Raw genomic sequence first — 20,146 nt, forward strand, 5'->3', positions numbered from 1 at the left:
AGAACTTGGTGCATGTGATTTCTATGTTGGAAAGCACTTTGAGCTGCATTTCTTGTAAGGTGCTATACAAATAAAGATTATTACATGTCATTTTTTCTTATGTCATACATGACTTCATCTCCTTAATGCACTTAGCTATGGGTGGTTTATTTTTATTTTCCAGTTAAATACTATCAGCCTCTTTATTTGCAAAATATATATATTAATGAGTACATGGTGGCACTTCTTCAATCAAAATCCATAAATTCATGATAAATACTTTAGGTTGAAAAGGTGTGTTGAAAACAACTGTCCAATAGTATGTTGCAACTCTCCAGAAATTCCTTATCAACCGCTGTGAAAGAGTCTGACATTAAATTTGGTGTGAGTATCAGTATTGCTGTCAAATTTGTGAACAGGTATTTCTATATATCTGTGACCAGCTGTGGTGGGCTTTGTCTACTGTGCTGGGAACAATTAATCATCACAATACATTTGAAATTTCACACAAATGCAGCACCCTGTGTGGCAGTCTTTGAGAATATCTTTTGACTTGCTCAGCAAACACTGTAGGGGGTGCTGTTTCCTGTCTTTTCAATAACTCCTATGTCTGCAACTGTGCTTGCTTTGTGCCGTATTTTGAAACCTGTATAGAGCTGAACAAGACAGCACACCCACACAAGGATCCAAAAATGACTATAACCTATCTCACAGGCCTACTATTATTTGTTATTCAGTAAGCTATTAAAACAAATTGTATTATATAAATACATTATAAGTTATTGTTAGATTGACTTACAGATAGCAATAATTCATATACATTCAATATTTACTTTCTAAAGTCAAAATAAATGAACATGAAACATGAATTCACATTAACTGTTTTTCATATATTTTTCCCATGTCCATTGATGCACAGTAACAATATGAGATTGTTTGACTCAAATTTGAACCATTACTGAGGACTAATAAGAACTAGGGGAGCATGGAAACATATGGGACAGTGCAACAATTAATGTGGCTTCCTTGGTTCGATTTTTTTTAACCCAGTGAAAATACAGTACAGTTTAGAGAGTTGGAACCTGCAGATACAAACTATTGCATGCTGTTGGTATTGGAGAAAAAGGGTTTTCCCTACATTTTAAGAAATTTAAGAGAGAAGTTTAATGGAGATTATGCTGCTCCTGACCAGTAGCATGTTATAAACCAACCTGCCTTTTGGATTTAATCCCTTCTGTCAGGTTTGTTCATGAAGAAGTGCTTTTAATTTAATTAATATAAATCTTCACACAAAAACAAGGAGAATTCTTGTTCAGAGCAGATACTGTCTGCATTATTGCATTGTCACTCTCTGTATAGGTCACTCTACACCTGCTCAAAGGTATTCTTCTAGAAACATTCTAACATTTCCTTGTAGGAAAGCAAGCCAAACAGGTTTGGCACCACAGTCACTGTGACTGTTTTTCCCGCTGCCAAAAAAAAAAAAAAGCCAGACAAACAATAGTCTTCTCAGAGTGCAATGTGGAACATCGATGTGTGCTGTATGGAAATGATACAGAAATGTGAGCAAATGGTGAGCAATGTCTGAAGGCAGGTTGAAGGTGTATACAGTTTAGGGACTTTTTCACTTTGAGCCCGGAGGATATATCAGTCTGTCATGATGACCTGTTTAATTACAGTTCCAGTAAAAACGTCACATTATTCTAATGTAAACCTCCACAGACCTTTCTTTGTTGGTGTCAAATGTAATACCAAGTACCAACATGCATGCACTGACCACCAGTATAACCATTGCAACACACTCCATCAAGCACAAGGTCAAATACACAAACAGAACAGAAAAGTGAATGTTATTTCCAAGTATAAGCAGGCCTGTTATATCTGAAGACAGAATAGTCAGAAGAGTGTTAGCAGTGTGCTCACAGTACAGAGTCAAGTCAAACACGGGGAGGACAATGACAGTTTAACTACCTGAAAGCCCTACTGAATGAGAAGAAGAGGGTCTTTCAATCAGGGGACAAAGCTGAGCTTAGGAGGGTACAGAGGGAGCTGAAATGGGAGGTAAGGAGAGGCAAGGACAGCTAGAGGAGGAAGCTGGAGGAGCACCTTCAGGGGAACAATGCCAGAGAAGTTTGGAGGGGCCTGAAAACCATCTCAGGTAGAAGCGACAAGGGGAGGGGCCCTGGAATCTGGAGACTGGGAATGGGTCTCCTGTTTTTCAACAGATTTGATTCTACCCCCATTCCTCCCCCGACCTACATAAGCTCAGACCTGATGGTGCTACTTCTCCACACCCCCTCCATCCCCGTCACAGTACCCCTGACAGCAGCAGCACCCTCTTCACGCCACTTAACCCCCCTCCGCTCCACATCACAGACCAGATTCACCTCCCCCTACATCACTCAACAGGAGCCTCTCCATAATAGCTGACCAGGTGAGGAAGGAGCTCAGGCCCAGATGGCATCAGCCCCAGACTGCTCAGGGACTGTGCAGGATCCTCCTGCACATCTTCAATATGAGCTTCAATCTGGAGAGAGTTCCAGCCCTGCGGAAAACTTCCTGTGTGGTTCCAGTCCCAAAGACTGCGCATCTCAGAGAGCCCAACCACCAGGCCGGTAGCCTTAACTTCCCACCTGATGAAGAACCACCTCCGTCACCTGTTTTGCATATCATCCAGGCATCGGCATGGACGACGCAGTCATCTACCTGCTCCATTGATCTCTTTCTCATCTGGAGCACACTGGAAGCATGGTGAGGGTCATGATTTTTTTACTTCTCCAGTGCATTCAACACAATCCAACCATCACTGCTCAGGGGGAAGCTGGGAGGGACCAGCATAGACTGCCACCTGGCTGTGTGGACCATCAACTACCTCACCAACAGACCACAGTATGTGAGGCTTTGCGACTGCGTGAATGATGTGGTAGTTTGCAACACAGGGGCTCCACAGGGGACAGTGCTCTCCCCTTTCCTCTTCACCCTCTACACATCGGACTTAGGACACAACACCAACAGCTGTCACATCCAGAAATTCTCAGATGATGCAGTCATCATTGGTCATGTATCACAGGGGAACGAACTGGAATACAGTGAGGTCATCACCAACTTTATCAACTAGTGTGGACTGAACCACCTGCACATAAATGCCAGCAAGGCAAAGAAAATTGTGATTGATTTCTGAAGGAAGGTACCACAGACTACAGCGGTGAGATCGTGGGGATTACACATACGTGGGTGTTCACCCCAAGAACAAACTGGACTGGACAAATAACAGATGCCCTGTGTAGGAGGAGCCAAAGTTGTCTGCACCTGCTAAGAAGACTGAGGTCCTCTGAAGTATGTAGGACACTGTTAAAATCTTTTTATGACGCTGTCATGGCATCTGCAGTTTTCGGAAGCTCTGAGAAGGACAGGAAAAGATTTAACAAACTGGTCAGGAGAGCTGGCTCTGTCCTGGATGGCCCTCTGTCCCCTCTGGACACCACTGAGGAGGTGGGTGAGAGGAGCATGTTTGCCAGGCTGACACTGATCACGGACAACCCATCCCACCCCCTGCATGAGACAATAGGGGGCTACTGTTATCAATGCTAATATATGGCCACATTATCCATTTCATCTGGTGCAATTTCTAAGTTCTATATTTCTCTCAACTGTGCAATAAGACAATTTATTATCCATATTGGCAACACTACTTTTATAAACTGTATATGTGCATATACATAGACCTAGCATTTCTCAAGAGCAATTATGCCCCTGTGCTTGCTCTTTATAATACTTAATACTAGGGTTGAGCCGTTACGGATAAAGCATTTTTGACAAGTACGAGCATGATACGAGTAAAACTCGTCAATATCCGTGCTCGTGCTGAAGGAAAATCCTCATTGGGTAACTGACACGTCGCTCTCTTCAGTACTCCTTAGGTTTTCTTCAGTTCGCCTCTATTTCGGTTTGTATGATATTTAAAGTTACTTGGTGAACTTGTTTCGTAACGTACATGGTGCATTTGACAAGACAGAGCTGAAAACGGTCCGTGTCGCGTCGGTCACTGCCTCCACTCCGGTCGGGTTTTTTTTGTTTGTTTGCTTTTAGTTTGGCTGGTGATATAAAGTCAGTGGGAAAACTTTGCTCGTAGTGAACGCGGTGCTTTTGAGAAGAATACAGTGAACAAGGTTGACATATTATTTCCCTGCCATCACTGGATGTGTGAATCACCAAGTTCACACAGATCATTAAAAAATAAACAGTCTTACAGACCACTTACACACATACAACTGAACACACAAAGTAGCCTATATTAATATTTTTATTGTATATCAATTTCAGACTTAAAATAATGTACCGATGTAAGCCCCACCCATTTCCGTTAGGCCCCGCCCACTCCAAGTACAGATACTGATACAGATAATTTAGATGGTTGAACAGATACAGATACAGATAGCGGTGTACTCGCTCATCCCTACTTCATACTATATATTAATGTCAGCATGCTGACTCAAAAAATGTACTTACAGTGACAATGTTAACATGCTGATTTATTCACTATGTTCATCATCTTGGTTTAGCATGTTACCATGCTAAACAGTTAGCAACATTTGCTCAATCTCTACTGGCTCTCAACGACGGCGGACGCTTTTTCTGTTGAGGAAGAGAGATCATATTTCTCCGATATTAGCCACTCTGCACTGGCTCCCTGTAACATTTAGAATAGAATTTAAAATCCTTCCCCTTCGCAAAGCCATAAATGGTCAGGCACCACCTTAGAACTCATAGTACCTTATTACCCCACTAGAACACTGCGTTCCGAGAATGCAGGCCTACTTACGATTCCTTAAGTCTCCAAAAGCAGAACTGGAGCCAGAGCATTTAGCTATCAAGCTCCACCACTGTGGAACCATCTTCCAGTCTTTGTCCAGGAGGCAGACACTGTCTCTACATTTAAGAGTAGGCTTAAAACTTTCCTTTTTGATAAATCTTACAGTTAGGGCTGGCTCAGGCTTGCCCTGGACCAGCCCCTAGTTATGCTGCTATGGCATTAGACTGTCAGGGGACCTCCAATGACACACCGACCGAGCTCCTCTGTTCCTCTCTCCCTCTCCATCTGCACGCTTTCATGTCCTACCTTGGTGTGTTACTAACTTAGCTTCTTCCATGGAGTCTTTGTGCTTTGTCGTCTTGCAGGTTCCCATGGATATTGGCTGAATCTGTACTGCGGATTATAGCTACGTCTCCTGCCATGGCCCTGCCTGACATTCACTGCAACTGCTAGTAGTAGTATTACATCCACTGTCACTGTGATTGCATTTCTGTCCATCTCTCTCTGTCTGTCTATCACTCTCTCTCTCTCTCTCTCGCTCTCTTTCTCACCCAGCTGGTCATGGCCACCCACACAGAGCCTGGTTCTGCCTGAGGTTTCTGCCTGTTAAAAGCAAGTTTTTCCCCCGGCTTGAAGCTGAAGCGGCTAAATGAAATTCAGCCATATTCATTTGATTATTTACACCTATGCTTCTATTAAAATGACTGCTGTGAAAAAGACCTATAGCTTGGTCAGTGCATTAGTTGGCACTGAACAGAATGACACAACAAAGCTTATTCTAATGAGACTTTAACAACATTTTAGCAAAGCAACAACTGAGCCATTTTAACCCAGACAGTTGTTACTTCACTCACTGAGGGCCAGTGAGTAGAGTGTGTATCCTTCAGGATACAAATTAAACCAGGATAGTTAATCCTGGCTTTGCAAAGGCTCTTTCTGAAATGCATCTTAAATGTGAATGAGTTACTTATTGACTAAACACAATTAGCTGTGTCCTCATTATTGAGATGACTGTACAGTATGTGCAGACAGTGCTACCACAGAGCATACATGTATTTTGGCTTCACATGATGTGACAGATACATAATTATAAATATACAGAAATAGCTGTCTTCAAAGGAAACACACACACACACTGTACAACATATATTAAATACAGTAGGGGAAAGAAGTATTTAACATGTCAACATTGTTTCCTTAAACGTACTTCCAATGCAGCAAGCAACAGTTTAATCTCAATTACAGAACACAATAATAACAGGTACTGAACCTCACGGAAGGGCATTGTTTCAAACTTAAGAACTGATGAGATAAAGTTTTGTATTGCTATCAAAATGATACATTTTGTGATGATTTTCTTTGAGGAATATTAATATCTTTTTCCATAAAAAATATTTTTGCAATTTAATCAAATAAATAAAAACTTTCATTCATTCAATTTCATTAGTGATGCTGGCTTGCAAAATCCTCTGTAAAGTCCAGTTTAAACTCATCAAAAAGCACCATGTCAATCCACAAACATCTAATTGAAAACTAAAAATATGACCACAAACTTGATGCCGACTTTTTCTAAGGCAACGTTCAATCAGTTTGTTAAAAATACTTATTTTTGCATCTTGCCGGCACTTTCAGAGATGACTGATTTGCTGGCAATAGGATATTATCAGAAACAGCATTTTCACATAAAGTCTTCACATAAAGACAGCAACTATCAGATAACCAGTAAGAAATCTCAGACACTAGATTTTTAACCAGGTCCTGTTAAACAATATGCACCTGCAGCTAAATTCTGTCTCAGTGTTTCTACATTGGTTGGTGATCCCAGCAATTTTATATTACACTTTCAAAAAATTGCAAGACTTGAAAGACAATGCTGTTTACAAAAAATATGATCAAGATTACAGCAGCAGCAAAACTCTGGATACAACACTTTCCATAATGCAACTCGATAGTGTCTAAGTTAGAAACCTACCACCTACCAAAATCCCACGTCTTTCAATAACTTTTAAAAAAAGTGAGACCTATAAGTGAACGTGGCCCATATGCAATCAGGTAAAAAAAACTAAACCAAAAGCTAATGTACAATTTTTCAGATGGTGATTTTATGGTATCATACACAATAAATATCTATAATCCATCTGCTACACACTGCTACATTATTGTTGCTGCAGTACCTTTTGGATGAATATAGAAGGCAGTGGACGTTCAAGTATGTAATGTTTCTCTCATGAGACACACTGCCTTCTGCAGTGACACTCAGTGCCATCACAAGTCAATGGTTCCTCTCACTTTAAACTTCTTGGCAGAGCGCTCACTGGCTCGCTGCTCAAACTTGCTTCCATAGATGTGTGAGATGAAGCCGTTGATCTCCACTGCAAACACACTGTTCCGCTTAGGGATCACTGTCACACAAGTGGAGGGTGAGAAAAAGCAGAAGAACAAATGTGTTCAAATGTGTTACTGGTGACAATTTTCACAACGCAGAATCATTAACTCTGCCATTAAACTAGTGCTTAGAGAGACAGTGTCCGAGACGAGAATTTCATTATATTTTTCAGATATCATTACATATTAACAGTCAAACTGGTCAACCAATGCATGAAAAGAGCCTTTTCACAGCAAATATTTTGACTGCTCATAGCAGGAACAGCAAAGGTGGGCAAATTTTATTAAGGATGGCTCAATTCCAACAACAGGGTCCCAGCAGGCCATGCCTTTGAGACCCTGCCATTAACATGTGTCTTGGGTGATCAGTCACTAAATACAAATGTTAATGACCACCACGACACATTATGATCTGATCATTGAGACCACTTGCAGATGTGGTCTGGGACGCATGTGGCTACATATCTTTTGTAGTGTAAACAAATTCTTTTTCGTTTTGTCCTGCCCTCTTATGTAAGTTGCAACTGACCTGTCCTGTCAATCTCAACAGTTGGAATACCCTGTATATGTAAATCAGTTCTTGAAACATTTTTGTTTTCTTAACTAGCTGTGGAACAAACATGGCAACACGTCATAACTTTGCGGGGACTCCTTGACCCTCTAGCAGAAGTGATATAAGCAGTAAGGAAATCTGAAAACAAGGAGGAGACGCATGATAGAAACAGGTGTGAATGGTAACGAGTCAGCATGCACAACATCAGGACCCTGGAACTAGCTCACCTAAATGAAATGCAGTCATTTTGAATGTTATCAGCCACATCTGAGGTTATACTCCTATGACAAGACAAAATGTCTGCTGTGAAAAGGGTAAACTGTGTCTTATAGTTATGAATCTCTAGTTATGTATCTTTACAAATGTCAAAAAAATTCAAGCAACCAATATTGTTAGTTTGGAATTAGAGTTCAGAATCATTTCAGTTTTAGAGAATAGTAACCCATTCTGTTAATCCATGACCAGCTAAAGGTAAATTTCAGTAAGTTAGACACACCCATCTGTCTAACCTTTTAGTTTGTCTTCTTTGGTGATGATTTTGAACACATGTTTGAACTCTTGAACCAGAATACCCGTAGTGCCCACATATGATGGACATTTAGACCGGACCACTGAGAAAGAGAAAACACACATATTAATATGGTCATGTGTACACACACACACACACACACACACACACACACACACTTCTATATCTACTTTTCTATATGTATATGTATATCTATAAATATACATATACAAAAAGCATATTAAAATGTTATGGTAGACCAACCATCAGTTAAATATGTTACATAAAGCAAGGTTTCAAAGGATCTGGAAATTTCCAGTTTGTTTCCTGAAATTTTCAGGAATCTTCCAAAGGAAGTCGACCTTGGAATGTCAATATAAAACATTATGTTTCAATAGTGAACTTATGTGGGAGGAAAACAATGTCAGTGTCCCAGCTTCTTGAGAATCAGAGTAGTAAGTCTTATGGACTGCTTTGGTTAAAAGTATGCCCATTTAAATGAATTGTAACTATGCATTGCATTCAGCAGCGTACTCTTTCATCACATGCACAGATAATTTTCCAGCATCACATTTGAAAAGGAATTCAGTAAAATTACAATATATTTTATATTTCTCATATTTCAGTTAACCAGCAGATAGTAGCAAGTAAGTCCACAGCACACCATCGGCTAGTTTTACTAGGTACCTGTTTCCATTTTTCTTGCTCACAGCTGAACACAATGTTAAAGACCTATTCCTGGCATTGATTAAACCCCTACAAACTCATCTCTGTTAATAAAAAATACAAACTTCATAACTTTTTTCCATGAAAAAAAATCTTCATGCCTTACAATGACTTCATTTATTCAGACACAGTCCCCACCTCTTATCTCCACTGACCCCTCCACCACTCACCTGCATCTGGATGACATTGTGCATACCAAAAAAAAAAAAGTCTGTATCTCATAATTGACAAGAAGATATTTTCTGTAATTCACTGGACATGATCTAGGGTCATATTCATCAGTCAAAACATTTGGTTGAGATGGATTAAAGTAGTGGTGTATTGATTAAAGTGGATTATTATGCAACAAGAATTACACCCCCCCCCTCCCCCCCCCCAAAAAAAAAGACAAAAAGAGGGAACAATAATAATAATGAATAATAATCCAATGCCACTATGAAAAAGTTAAAACACTGCTTATATCTTTAAGTATTCTGTGTCTTATTTAGGAGTTAATCATGTGCTACGTTTTAGAACTACAGTAAAATAATGCTTTGGGGTATGTGAACAGGAAGTGTAATGTTGGCATGAATTCAGTGGGTTTTGCTGCGGGCTACAGCTTGCACGCCGTTTTTTTTTTTTTTTTTTTTTTGGGCTGTATTTGTTGACATTTTGGTAAACTGGCACCATTAAAGTATACCAAATTACCTATTAGCAGATCCAGGGTACCCATGGATATACAGAAAACTATCCCTGGATTACTAAGACACTGTGGAAAACTTTAAAACATGATGATTTTCAGGCAAGTTTTCTGTTTTCCAAGTGGATTTATGGGCATTGATTCTTGATAGACATCTGATAATGATTTTCTCAGGAAGGGTAAGACACTTGGAATCTAAAACAATACGTTTCGTGTGTTCAGACCTCTGATCGAAATAACTGCTGAATGCTCTACTCTTTCACAAGACTGTTATGGACTGGGGCAAAAACTGAACTTGAGACATGTAGCTGTGCTGAGGCTAAACCCAGCGTCTTTACAGCAGACCTGTACATGTATTAAACTTATCTGAAACTTCAAACGCTAGTTAATGATTAAAATCATTGTGATATATATATATATATATATTTTTTAAATTCTTTTTTAGCCTTTATGATAGCGACAGCTGAAGGTATGACAGGAAAGGGGGCAGAGAGTGAGGGGACGACACACAGCAAAGGTGGGAGTTGAACCTGTGGCCACTGCAGAGGACTGACAGCCTCAAAACATGGGGCACACACCCTACCAACTGAGCTATAGGGGTCATTGTGATATTTGAGAGAAAACTAAAAACCACCTGTGATGATGGCACCATGGAAGTCTGCTTTCAGAAGCTTCTGCTGCACAAATTGTGGACTGCTGTAAAGACACAACATGACAAGTGAGACTGAACATTCAGTAAAAGTTATTAGGACTGAAATTGTCTCAAATGAGCAATTAATGAAGAATGTCAGGGTTCACATCTGTATGGCTCCAGACTGATTCACCTTGTTGGCTTCAATCCACTGCACAGGTCAGTAATGTACTGTCTCCAGAGCTCATGCAGAGGCAAGAAAAGTTTGTATCTACAATGATAAAGATAAAGACAGTGACGCTGGGGGGAGAGAAAACACTAGAAAACAACTGGGTAAATGGAAAATATATTACAATCAATTTTGACAGAAAATTCTGCTGCAGTCATGTACAATCTCAGTTGCAAAAAAGTTGGGGCACTCTATAAAATATACATAATCTTCTTAGACATAGATTCAATTTAAACAGCACAAAGAAAATATATTACATGTTTTACCTCATAAACTTCATTGATTTTTGTAAATGCCAGCAACACATTTCAAACCAGTTAGGACAGGAGCAACGAAAGACTGTAAAAGTTGTGGAATGCGCCAAAAACATCTGTTTGGAACATTCCACAGGTAAACAGGTTCATTGGTAACGGGTGAGAGTATCATGATTGGGTATGAAAGGCATCCTGGAAAGGCTCAGTTGTTCACAAGAGGAACAAGGTTCACCAGGTTTGTGAAACATGATTGTACAAAGGAGATTACTACATGGGCTCAGGGACACTTTGTAAAACCACTGTTGGTAAACACAGATTGCAAATTATTGCATTTTGTTTTTATGTACATTTTACAAAGCAATCCCAACTTTTTTTGGAATCAGTGTTGTACATCAAAGTTTTTTTTTTTCCCCCTTATGGGGTTTCACATTCCTGACCAACCTCTGGTGCTCAGGCTTGATCTGGAAGATCTTCATTGTCCTCTTCTGCTGAGCGCTCAGTCCTTTGGCTTTCTTGCGGTTCCTTTTCAATTTGTCCTTCTTGGGCCTGGTGTAGCCAAGTATCACAGCTTTGTAACTCAACACAGTCTTCAGATCATGTCGTGTGTGATGCTGAAGGCTGTTCTTCAGGAACGCCTGGGTGAAGGCCTCCACTTTTGAGTTGATCTGAGATTGGAAATGAGGGAATAACACCAAGAACATTTACAGAGATTATGGGAAATGTTTTTTTTTCCTGTAACAAAAGAAGTCCAGTCTGTACAATTTGGTCAGACTTTTGAAATCAACTGCTTGTCAGATGTGAGTTTTGAGGTCAAAATAATTAGAATTATAATCATAATTCTGAATGAAAAAAATGATAGCAATACATCAGCTGCCTCTCCTTCTTGGCAAAAATCCCTAAACTCTGAGTAGTAAAGAGAGGATATTTTATAGTTAAAAACTAACTGTACAATCGAACATTAAAATTAGCGAACTGTGTAAAGTTTTGCAGCCACCGTAGATTCTCCCACATGCTTGGAAGGGGACAGTGAGCGGAGGGGTATTCAGTTGATTGCATTCTGCAACCTCACCACTAGATGCCACTAACTCCTACACACTGGACCTTTAACCTGAATTAGAAATCCTAACAAGCAATAGGGGTTGTATATTAGCTTCAACTAGACATTTCATTACTTCTCCCTATGTAACAATAGTGATCCTTATTGGCTCAGTTAAATCAACATATAGATACATAAAAACAATAACAATCTAACTGAAAACAATAACAAACTACTAATCCTTAGTTATCCCTGCCACTTATTGGCCAATATTGGATATGCTCTAATACATAGACACAAATTTCACACAAAGATCATTAGGACTCCTAACGCCTACTTAGATTCATTAATCTATTAACTGTTTTGTCTATACAATATCAGATAATAGTGAAAAATGCCTGTTATGGTTGTTATGACTGTAGCAGAACTGGTCTGTAGCTGACCCTCTTCTAACCTCTTTGCATTGCTCAGGAGAAGTGTAGTGATAAAACAATCAGACTTTTAAGAGTTATTGACCATCTGGAAGGTTCACAGAAAGGTGTGAACCCAGGCAGAGACAGGATGTCTGGTTGAGAGACCTCTTATCACACTCTTTCAGGGCAACAAGAGTCACTGACAACACTTTTACTTCTAATTTACATTTGGTCAAGACGTTCTCATGGAGGTGCTAACTCTTTCTTGATAGCCCATGGGAGTTAAGGACAATAAAACTGCCTGGATGGACGAATGCCATGTCTCAAAGGAATCTCCAAACCAGATAATGCTGATGGGTTGTAAATTGAACATTCCTGAAGCAAACTGTTCTGTATGTCTGTGTGTCTTTTGCTTAACCTACCAAATTAACCAAATCTCAATGTTTGATTTAACCGTAGATGTTATTACATTGCTAAGCTCGTGATCAGTACAATAACAATGCTTTCCTGGTTTTTCTAACTTACAGAATGACGAGACTGTGAATTAAACTATCTCAAAGATTTTCTCTGAGTTTCCACCATGTAACCATACCGCCATCTAGAGGTTCATAGCAATTAGGTTGAATGTGCTTAGCGGATACATTTATTAATAAGTAACCATAATAGCGATAATCATTTCGGCAAATATAGTCTGCCCTTCTTTATTCTTTCATCATATTAAAGTAGTTATACCCTTAGTCATCATGTTTGTTAGGATTAGTATTAGGAAATGTTACCATGTTCATTGTTTAATGTTGTCGTTATTCATAAGAATTGTCTAACGCATGTAGCGAACGCGCATGTTGTTGTTGAAGTACCATTGAAAATTGATCATTTAAAATATATTCAATTGACCATAGTGAGAAGCAGATGAGTCCCTCGTATGAATCATTAATTAATTCTCGCTCTGTAGGATGAAATCACGTTGCGCCTCTGCGAACCATCCTACATGCGTGACGTCCTATTGATTAGACACGCCCTGGAGCGATGAAAAGGTTAGTCGCGCATCGCGGACTTTAGTTTCTAGTTTAGTTTTCTTTTCGTATAGTTCTAGTTTTTCTTTTCCTTCAGTCTTGGTCTAGTTCGTTCTTTCCTTTCTTTCAGTTAATCTAATTTTTGTGTTAAGTTCTTTCTCAGTCTTTTTGTGCTGCTCACAACTACACAGAGTGGCCTGATTTAATTCTGCAGAAAACGCACTTTTCTAATCTTCGTGAAACTTTCATTTTTGCTCGCTACGCCAAGCCGCATAATTTCTATTTTTGTTGTTAAAGTCTAGTCACGTAATAATAATTTTGAAGACATTTTCGACCGGCCATCGAAGAGTTTCTCAATCTTATTATTAGTAATCAAAAGCCTTGCCAAACGGCCAACAACTAGCCGACCGCACAGAAGACCTGTAGCCTGCTGCTGACCCGCTGGTCCGGGTTAAAGAACCATCAGAAGCCGTTCCTCGTCTGTAACCGACACCGAAGACCCTCAGCTCCCGAGACATCCCTGTCCAACACCAGCTCTCATCAGCGGTTCACTTGATTCGTCCTGCAGACTGCTGTACGGGCCAGAGTGACAGACAACGGCGCGGAGCCTCTTCGTGTTAGTTCGGAGCAGACATCTACAGGAACATCGCTGACAAAGTAGGCATACTTAAGCGGTTTTGAATAAGAGTTGGTCCGTGAGGTTGAGATATTGTTAATTTGTCTAAATTCTCTAGATCGTTCATTCAACAAATTAACTTCATATTCGCGTCCCCATTTCCCTTTAAAACCTACTTCTCACTATCGCCAAACTCATTTTACCATTCTCTTGCCATAAGTTCCTCTGTGCAGTGTTTGTGTTAATCTATATCATCCGTATAATCTATCGTATTATTCATGATTCATATTCATCTCATTATTGTGGTTAATAAATAATCTTTTGCATACAAGTCATTGTCCGACGGTGTCCTTTTGAGCTGGATATAAGCAATCCCTGTACTGAGAGTTCACGCCTTAGATTATCAGACTGATCTACTGTTGAGTCATTCGTTCACTACATCAGCTTTAACAGATATAATATACAAAATCCTTCGTAGCTGAGGAAGGTTGGTGCCCGGCAAATATTAACGAATGTAACATTAATTTAGAGGTAATTCCCCTACATGACTATGTTGTATCTAACCAACACTCCAAACCCCAAAGCCTATGTATATAATCATTAACAAATCAAAGAAAGGCATTATTGCTAGAAAAACAAATCACTTGATTAACAGTAGTAACAATAGTTGCAGATTAATTTGCTGTTGACTGATCAATTCACTGATTACTTGTTTTAGTTCTAAATCTTATAGGACTTTCTTTTGCACAATAAGAGTGGAAAACATATGAGCGATAACATGGATTTAACAGTTCATAGTTACAGAAGACATACACTGCCTGGCCAAAAAAAAAAGTCGCCACCTAGCAAATAGGTAAGAGCCTCCTATTGGATATTTACTGCATGGGCGATTATCTTTCAGCTGGTTCTTAAACAACCATGTTGAAAGACACATGGTCGTGGAAAAGATAAGTCTGTTGGAGAAGGGTGAAATCACTGGCATGCATCAAGCAGAGAAAACATCTAAGGAGATTGCAGAAACTACTCAAATTGGGTTAAGAACTGTCCAACGCATTATTAAAAACTGGAAGAAACAAGGAAGAAATGTGGTTGGAAAAAAAATCCTGATTGATTGTGATCGGCGATCACTTAAAAGTTTGGTGAAATCAAATCATAGAAAGACAATAATAAGAGCATTTCCACACGCACAATGTGAAGGGAACTCAAGAGATTAGGACTGAACAGCTTTGTAGCCTTCAGAAAACCACTTATCAGTGAGGCTACTCAGAAAAAAGGGCTTCAATTTGCTAGGGAGCATAAAAATTGGACTCTGGAGCAACGCAAGAAGGTCATGTGGTCTGATGAGTTCAGATTTAACCTGTTCCAGAGTGATGGACGCATCAGGATAAGGCAGATGAAGTGATGCACCCATCATGCCTAGTGTCTACTGTACAAGTCTGTGGGGGCAGTGCTATGATCTGGGGTTGCTGCAGTTGGTCAGGTCTAGTGTTGTCACGATACCAACATTTTGGTATCAATACCGGTACCAAAATGTATTTCGATACTTTTCGATACTTTCGATACTTTTCCAAATAAAAAGAAAACACAATAAACGTCATTATTGACTTTATTTTATTGGAAAATCTAACTATGCATCAGTAAATAAAATAAAATACCACAAAGACATGCTTTTCTAATGCAATGCAATTTTTTATCCGCGTTTAGACGAGCGTTCTCAGCAGGAATTGTTTGTTTACACGAAGACGCAAAAGTGGGCGAATTCGATTGGATATGCATGCCAGGCCGCTAGGTGGTACTGTGATAGAGCGCCTACGACGTGTTGGGGCATCCAATTTGACACATGTAATTGTATACACGTCTCTGTTCGCCTATAGTATCCGTATACATTCTATACAATTGTTGAAATGACTCTTGTATGTTGACTACAGCTGCTAGCACAGCTTGAACATCGGTGGGATCCACGTAGTCAAACATATTGTTTGTTGTTGTTTTACCGGCTTGGCGCGTTGAGTGTGACGTAAGGTGTAGTTGCTATGCGACGTGACGCGATGTGGTTTTGCGCTTCTTGCCGTTTAGACGGAGACGCAACCCCAGTCGTCTTCAAAACTCTGCACTCTGGAAGGCGTCTTCAGATATTTGCGGTTTCAGACCTCGACGGCGCCGTCGCCGTGTAAACGAAAGGCACTTCCGATAAAATATTTTGTCGTTTTCATTCGCAATCGTCTTCGTATAAACGGGGTCTCAATCTCTCTCTGTCTTCAGACTCCTGCTCCGTTTGCAGCTTCACGCTGCTCACTCGCCGGATCAATCGCCTCGGCTGAAATTACAATGCGGTGACGTCAAGCGGCGACGTAAAAAAAAAAAAAAAAAGGTACCGGTCCCATCCAAGCGCAGTATAGTACCTTTTTAAATGCCTCAGTACCCCGGTACCAATTTAGTACCGGTATACCGAACAAGCCTAGTCAGGTCTAGGTTCAGCAACATTATGTGGCCAAAGAATGAGGTCAGCTGACTAACTGAATATACTGAATGACCAGGTTATTCCATCAAAGGATTTTTTCTTTCCTGATGACACAGGCATATTCCAAGATGACAATGCCAGGATTCATCGGGCTCACATTGTGAAAGAGTGGTTCAGGGAGCATGAGACATCGTTTTCACACATGGATTGGCCACCACAGAGTCCAGACCTTAACCCCATTGAGAATCTTTGGGATGTGCTGGAGAAGGCTTTGCGCAGTGGTCCGACTCTCCGATTATCAATACAAGATCTTGGTGAAAAATGAATGCAATACTGGACAGAAATAAATCTTGTGACATTGCAGAAGCTTATCAAAACAATGCCACAGCGAATGCGTGCTGTGATCAAAGCTAGAGGCGGTCCAACAAAATAATAGTGTGTGTGATCTTTTTTTTTGGTGGCAACCTTTTTTTTTTTTTGGCCAGACAGTGTAGGTCCACTGTGAAGCATCTGCTTACCTTAACACCAAGAACCTTCACCAGATCATGAGGAATTGTGGCTCGAACAAGTGCTTCTGTTGAAAGGACAAACAAAACAAGTATTAGACAAAACCTGATGGACTCAGGCCACATTAAGCATCAATGATTCTTTTTGGCCGTCCAACACATTCTCAGCAACACAAAAAGCCTTCCTGCCAGAAAGCCTTTTTAACATGTGGTTAATGCTGTGAAATGATCAGTGGACTTCTTCCTCTTCACCTCTTCATCTCATCACCTTGCTCTTAGCATCCAATATTGCTGTGGATGGGTTTACAGCTGAAAGTCCACTGTGCCAAGGGGAGTGATGAAGCGGCTGTATTTGACACACTGAAATTCCATATTTAGAAGTTCTTCTAGGACAAAATTCCCATCATGTGTTCAAATAGTTTCGATGCAGCTTTACACCTTCATCCGTGTTCACTGTTACGATGACCAGCGCAAGAAAAGATTTGTTGCAGGGAATAACACAGGTGTAGTATCAGTTCTGTAGTTAGCACCATCCTGCAAGTTGCCGGAATTGGCTCCTCAGACACGTGACGTATGAACCGTCACTGTCACTGTACACTGCAGGTTCAAAGCAGAGATGGTCAGCCTTGGTATTTACTGTGCTCCTGTTATGTCTTATATCACATGAAAAACACAACAACAACAACAATGAACTGACAAAGTAAAACACAAGAGGCGAATAGACCTTCAAGGCAGGCCTGACAATGCCTGATCGGTACTGCTGTTAGGTTGAAGTCTGTCCTCCGTCTAATGATGTCCCCCTCCTGTTCAAATTGTGTTTTCTACCGTGCAACCTACCGACTGGTTGGGGTTGGGGATAATGTTTAGTGCAGGTTGAGGTTAGGGCAGACAGACCGACGGCTGAACAGATTTCGACACATTCATTCCTTGCACTTACGTCGGTGAGGTCCTGACTATTGGACTATTGTAGCTCTGAGGGGCAATGTTCACTGACGCGTGCTCTTCCTGAGGCAGGCGTTTTTAATTGTTTGCCATTGGAGTTCCGCGTATTTACAGTCGGCTACAAACGTGATGTGCCCAGACACATCGGGTGTCCGCTGCGGATCAGCCAGCCAGACCTTTGACCATCAGCCGCACGAGACATTTGAAGAGTTTTAGAAACGGAAACTAGTCATGTCGTTTGATTTTAAACAAGGCTTGCTTTATTTTAAAGGTTTGTCGTGAGGCTAACTAATGTCGGAGGTCTGTCACGAAACATCATCAAAAACTCTTCACCTCCCAAAATTAAACTCACCGTCCATGTTCACGTCTTGCGGACTTCCCGAAGAAAATGGGACTCAATGACAAACCTCTCTGACTCCAACAACACAGCTCCACGCGTGTTTGGAATAACACGCAGACTGACTTCCTGTCCCTTCTTCTTCTGGAGCGCTTCAGCGTGTTTCAGAATGTTGCCCCCTACAGCCAACACCACACATCACACCCATGTCCAATTCATCGCTCTTTATTTGAAGTACGAAAAGAAAAACAACAATTAAATAAAGTTTCTTTCATTCTGTTGTCAAGTTATACTGCAGCTGTCATGCACAAACGAATGCACCGTCAAATTAGAAGATATGAATGGCAAAATGAGAACACTGAATGTTATTTTGATAAAAGATGATACATGTGACACATTACCTTTCATCATACAGAATCACTGTTGCACAAAAAGAAAGTTAAACTCAAACAAAAAAACAAACTGTTCCACTATATAAAGAGAACAAGTTATATTTCAATATTTTCTTGACTTGGGCTGTTGACGAGCTAACATGAAAGAACTTGTTTGTTTCCTCATTCAACGTCTCAACAAGTTGCTCCTGCAGTAACTCTCCACCCTTCAGGAGGCCTGACCCACAGTATGAACACCACTGCCCAAGTACAAGATCTTTTCCCTGCAGTGTGGGGAACACACTCAACAAACATTCTCAGACACTCCCTCACAGTCAACATGCATAGAGCAAAAGTCCCAACACAAATGTAGGACAACTGGCCAGCTTTGACATATTCATCACATTCTTGCTAAAGTGGTTTGTCCACTGATAGATGTTACAAAATAAGCCAAACATTTGTCATATGTAACTGATGAAACTGAATAGGTGGGTGTGAGCCTCAATCATCATCATACATCATCCCTGTTGATGATAAGCAAAAAGCCACAGAGCCAAGCAGCCATTTATTGTAAAACCTTTTTTAATCCATAGTTTGTGTTGTTTATGAAGGCAGGGTGCTACAATTGCATCTGCTGCCTGCCAATGCTTGTGTTCTGTAATTTCAATTCTATTAACCTGTATTTTGGACCTGTACCATATGCTACATGTTGATGCTGTTCACCCACTCCAATCATCATTATTATCATGTTGCTTAATAGAAAAATTATTATTATTTTTTTTTCTATTAAGCAACATGATAATTAGAATCAGAATCAGAATCAGAAAAAGCTTTATTGCCATGTACGCTTTTACACATACTAGGAATTTTTTCTGGTGAAATTGGTGCATGACACATCTATCAAAGTAAGAGCATAAGAATATAACAATTTAAATATATATACACAAGTCTGTTTTTGTTGTTGCTATTACCGGAAGCACAGTTCTGAAGATTAGAAGATTCTAATCTTCTAATTATCATGTTGCTTAATAGAAAAATGGTAGCTTCAAGTGGGGGGAATGGTAGTAATATGACACACTTAACATAACAGATTTAGCTAACTAAAATCAATAACTGCTTACTGGCCAAGAACAGACAATCACAACCACAACCTGATGTTACTCCTAACATAGGTGTTTTTTACTTGAAATTGTGTGTTTGCCACTGCTGATGAAGGTGTGTATAATTCTGAGTACTCATACCAGTCAGATAGCTTTCCTTGTTGCAGTGGCAAAATGAAAGTTCAACTTTTATCAACTCAAGTGTCCTCACATTATCAGAATCAGATGCCTTTATTAGTCTCCCGAAGGAGAAATTCCATTTCAGTTACATCCCGTCCAAGAAACACAAAAAAAGACAGTGACACATAACAGGGGAGGACAGGAGCGGGAGAACTGTGGGTCGCACACATGGAGAGCGCCCCGTTTACTTAGATGTGAAAGAGGAAAAACAAGAGGGAAGAAGAGGGTAAAAAAAAGCAACTCCCAAACTAAGCTCCTGTGGGGGGGGGCACAGTGTGGGATTAGGAAAAAAAACACCTCGGCACATAAGCAACATAGTAAGACATTACAACAAAATCTCAAGGACTTGCACATGTGGGAAGGGTGGGGGGAGTTGGGGAGGGTAGGTGTTGCCGTACAGACACTGGGGGCGCG

At 40.3% G+C, this 20,146-nt stretch overlaps 1 protein-coding gene across 2 annotated transcripts; it reads right to left on the minus strand.

Annotated features, from left to right (window-relative positions):
• Positions 1–4,265: 4,265 nt before the first annotated feature.
• On the minus strand, positions 4,266–18,236 carry pop4 (POP4 homolog, ribonuclease P/MRP subunit). 2 transcript variants are annotated; one of them, XM_076721715.1, is made up of 7 exons: positions 18,097–18,236; positions 16,815–16,870; positions 11,199–11,422; positions 10,468–10,545; positions 10,278–10,339; positions 8,240–8,341; positions 4,266–7,194 (listed from the first exon to the last, which is right to left on the minus strand). In XM_076721715.1, the coding sequence occupies exons 1-7, from the start codon at positions 18,101–18,103 to the stop codon at positions 7,058–7,060; spliced, it is 666 nt and encodes a 221-aa protein (XP_076577830.1). In that variant the 5' UTR covers positions 18,104–18,236; the 3' UTR covers positions 4,266–7,057. The 2 variants fall into 2 exon arrangements, with proteins under 2 accessions (XP_076577830.1, XP_076578693.1); XM_076722578.1 differs by lacking the exons at positions 4,266–7,194; positions 8,240–8,341 and adding an exon at positions 9,586–9,838.
• Between the last annotated feature and the right edge of the window lie 1,910 nt (positions 18,237–20,146).

Source organism: Chaetodon auriga, chromosome 1 (genome assembly GCF_051107435.1).
Source record: "Chaetodon auriga isolate fChaAug3 chromosome 1, fChaAug3.hap1, whole genome shotgun sequence".
NCBI lineage: Eukaryota > Metazoa > Chordata > Actinopteri > Chaetodontiformes > Chaetodontidae > Chaetodon > Chaetodon auriga.

Bases quoted from the DNA above. Each gene is read 5' to 3' on its own strand.
- pop4 (XM_076721715.1), bottom strand. The intron at 11,423-16,814 runs GTAAGCAGATGC...TTCCAATCTCAG, and splicing joins TGAAGGTTCTTGGTGTTAAG to ATCAACTCAAAAGTGGAGGC. The intron at 10,546-11,198 runs GTTGGTCAGGAA...TTATCATTGTAG, and splicing joins ATCAAGCCTGAGCACCAGAG to ATACAAACTTTTCTTGCCTC.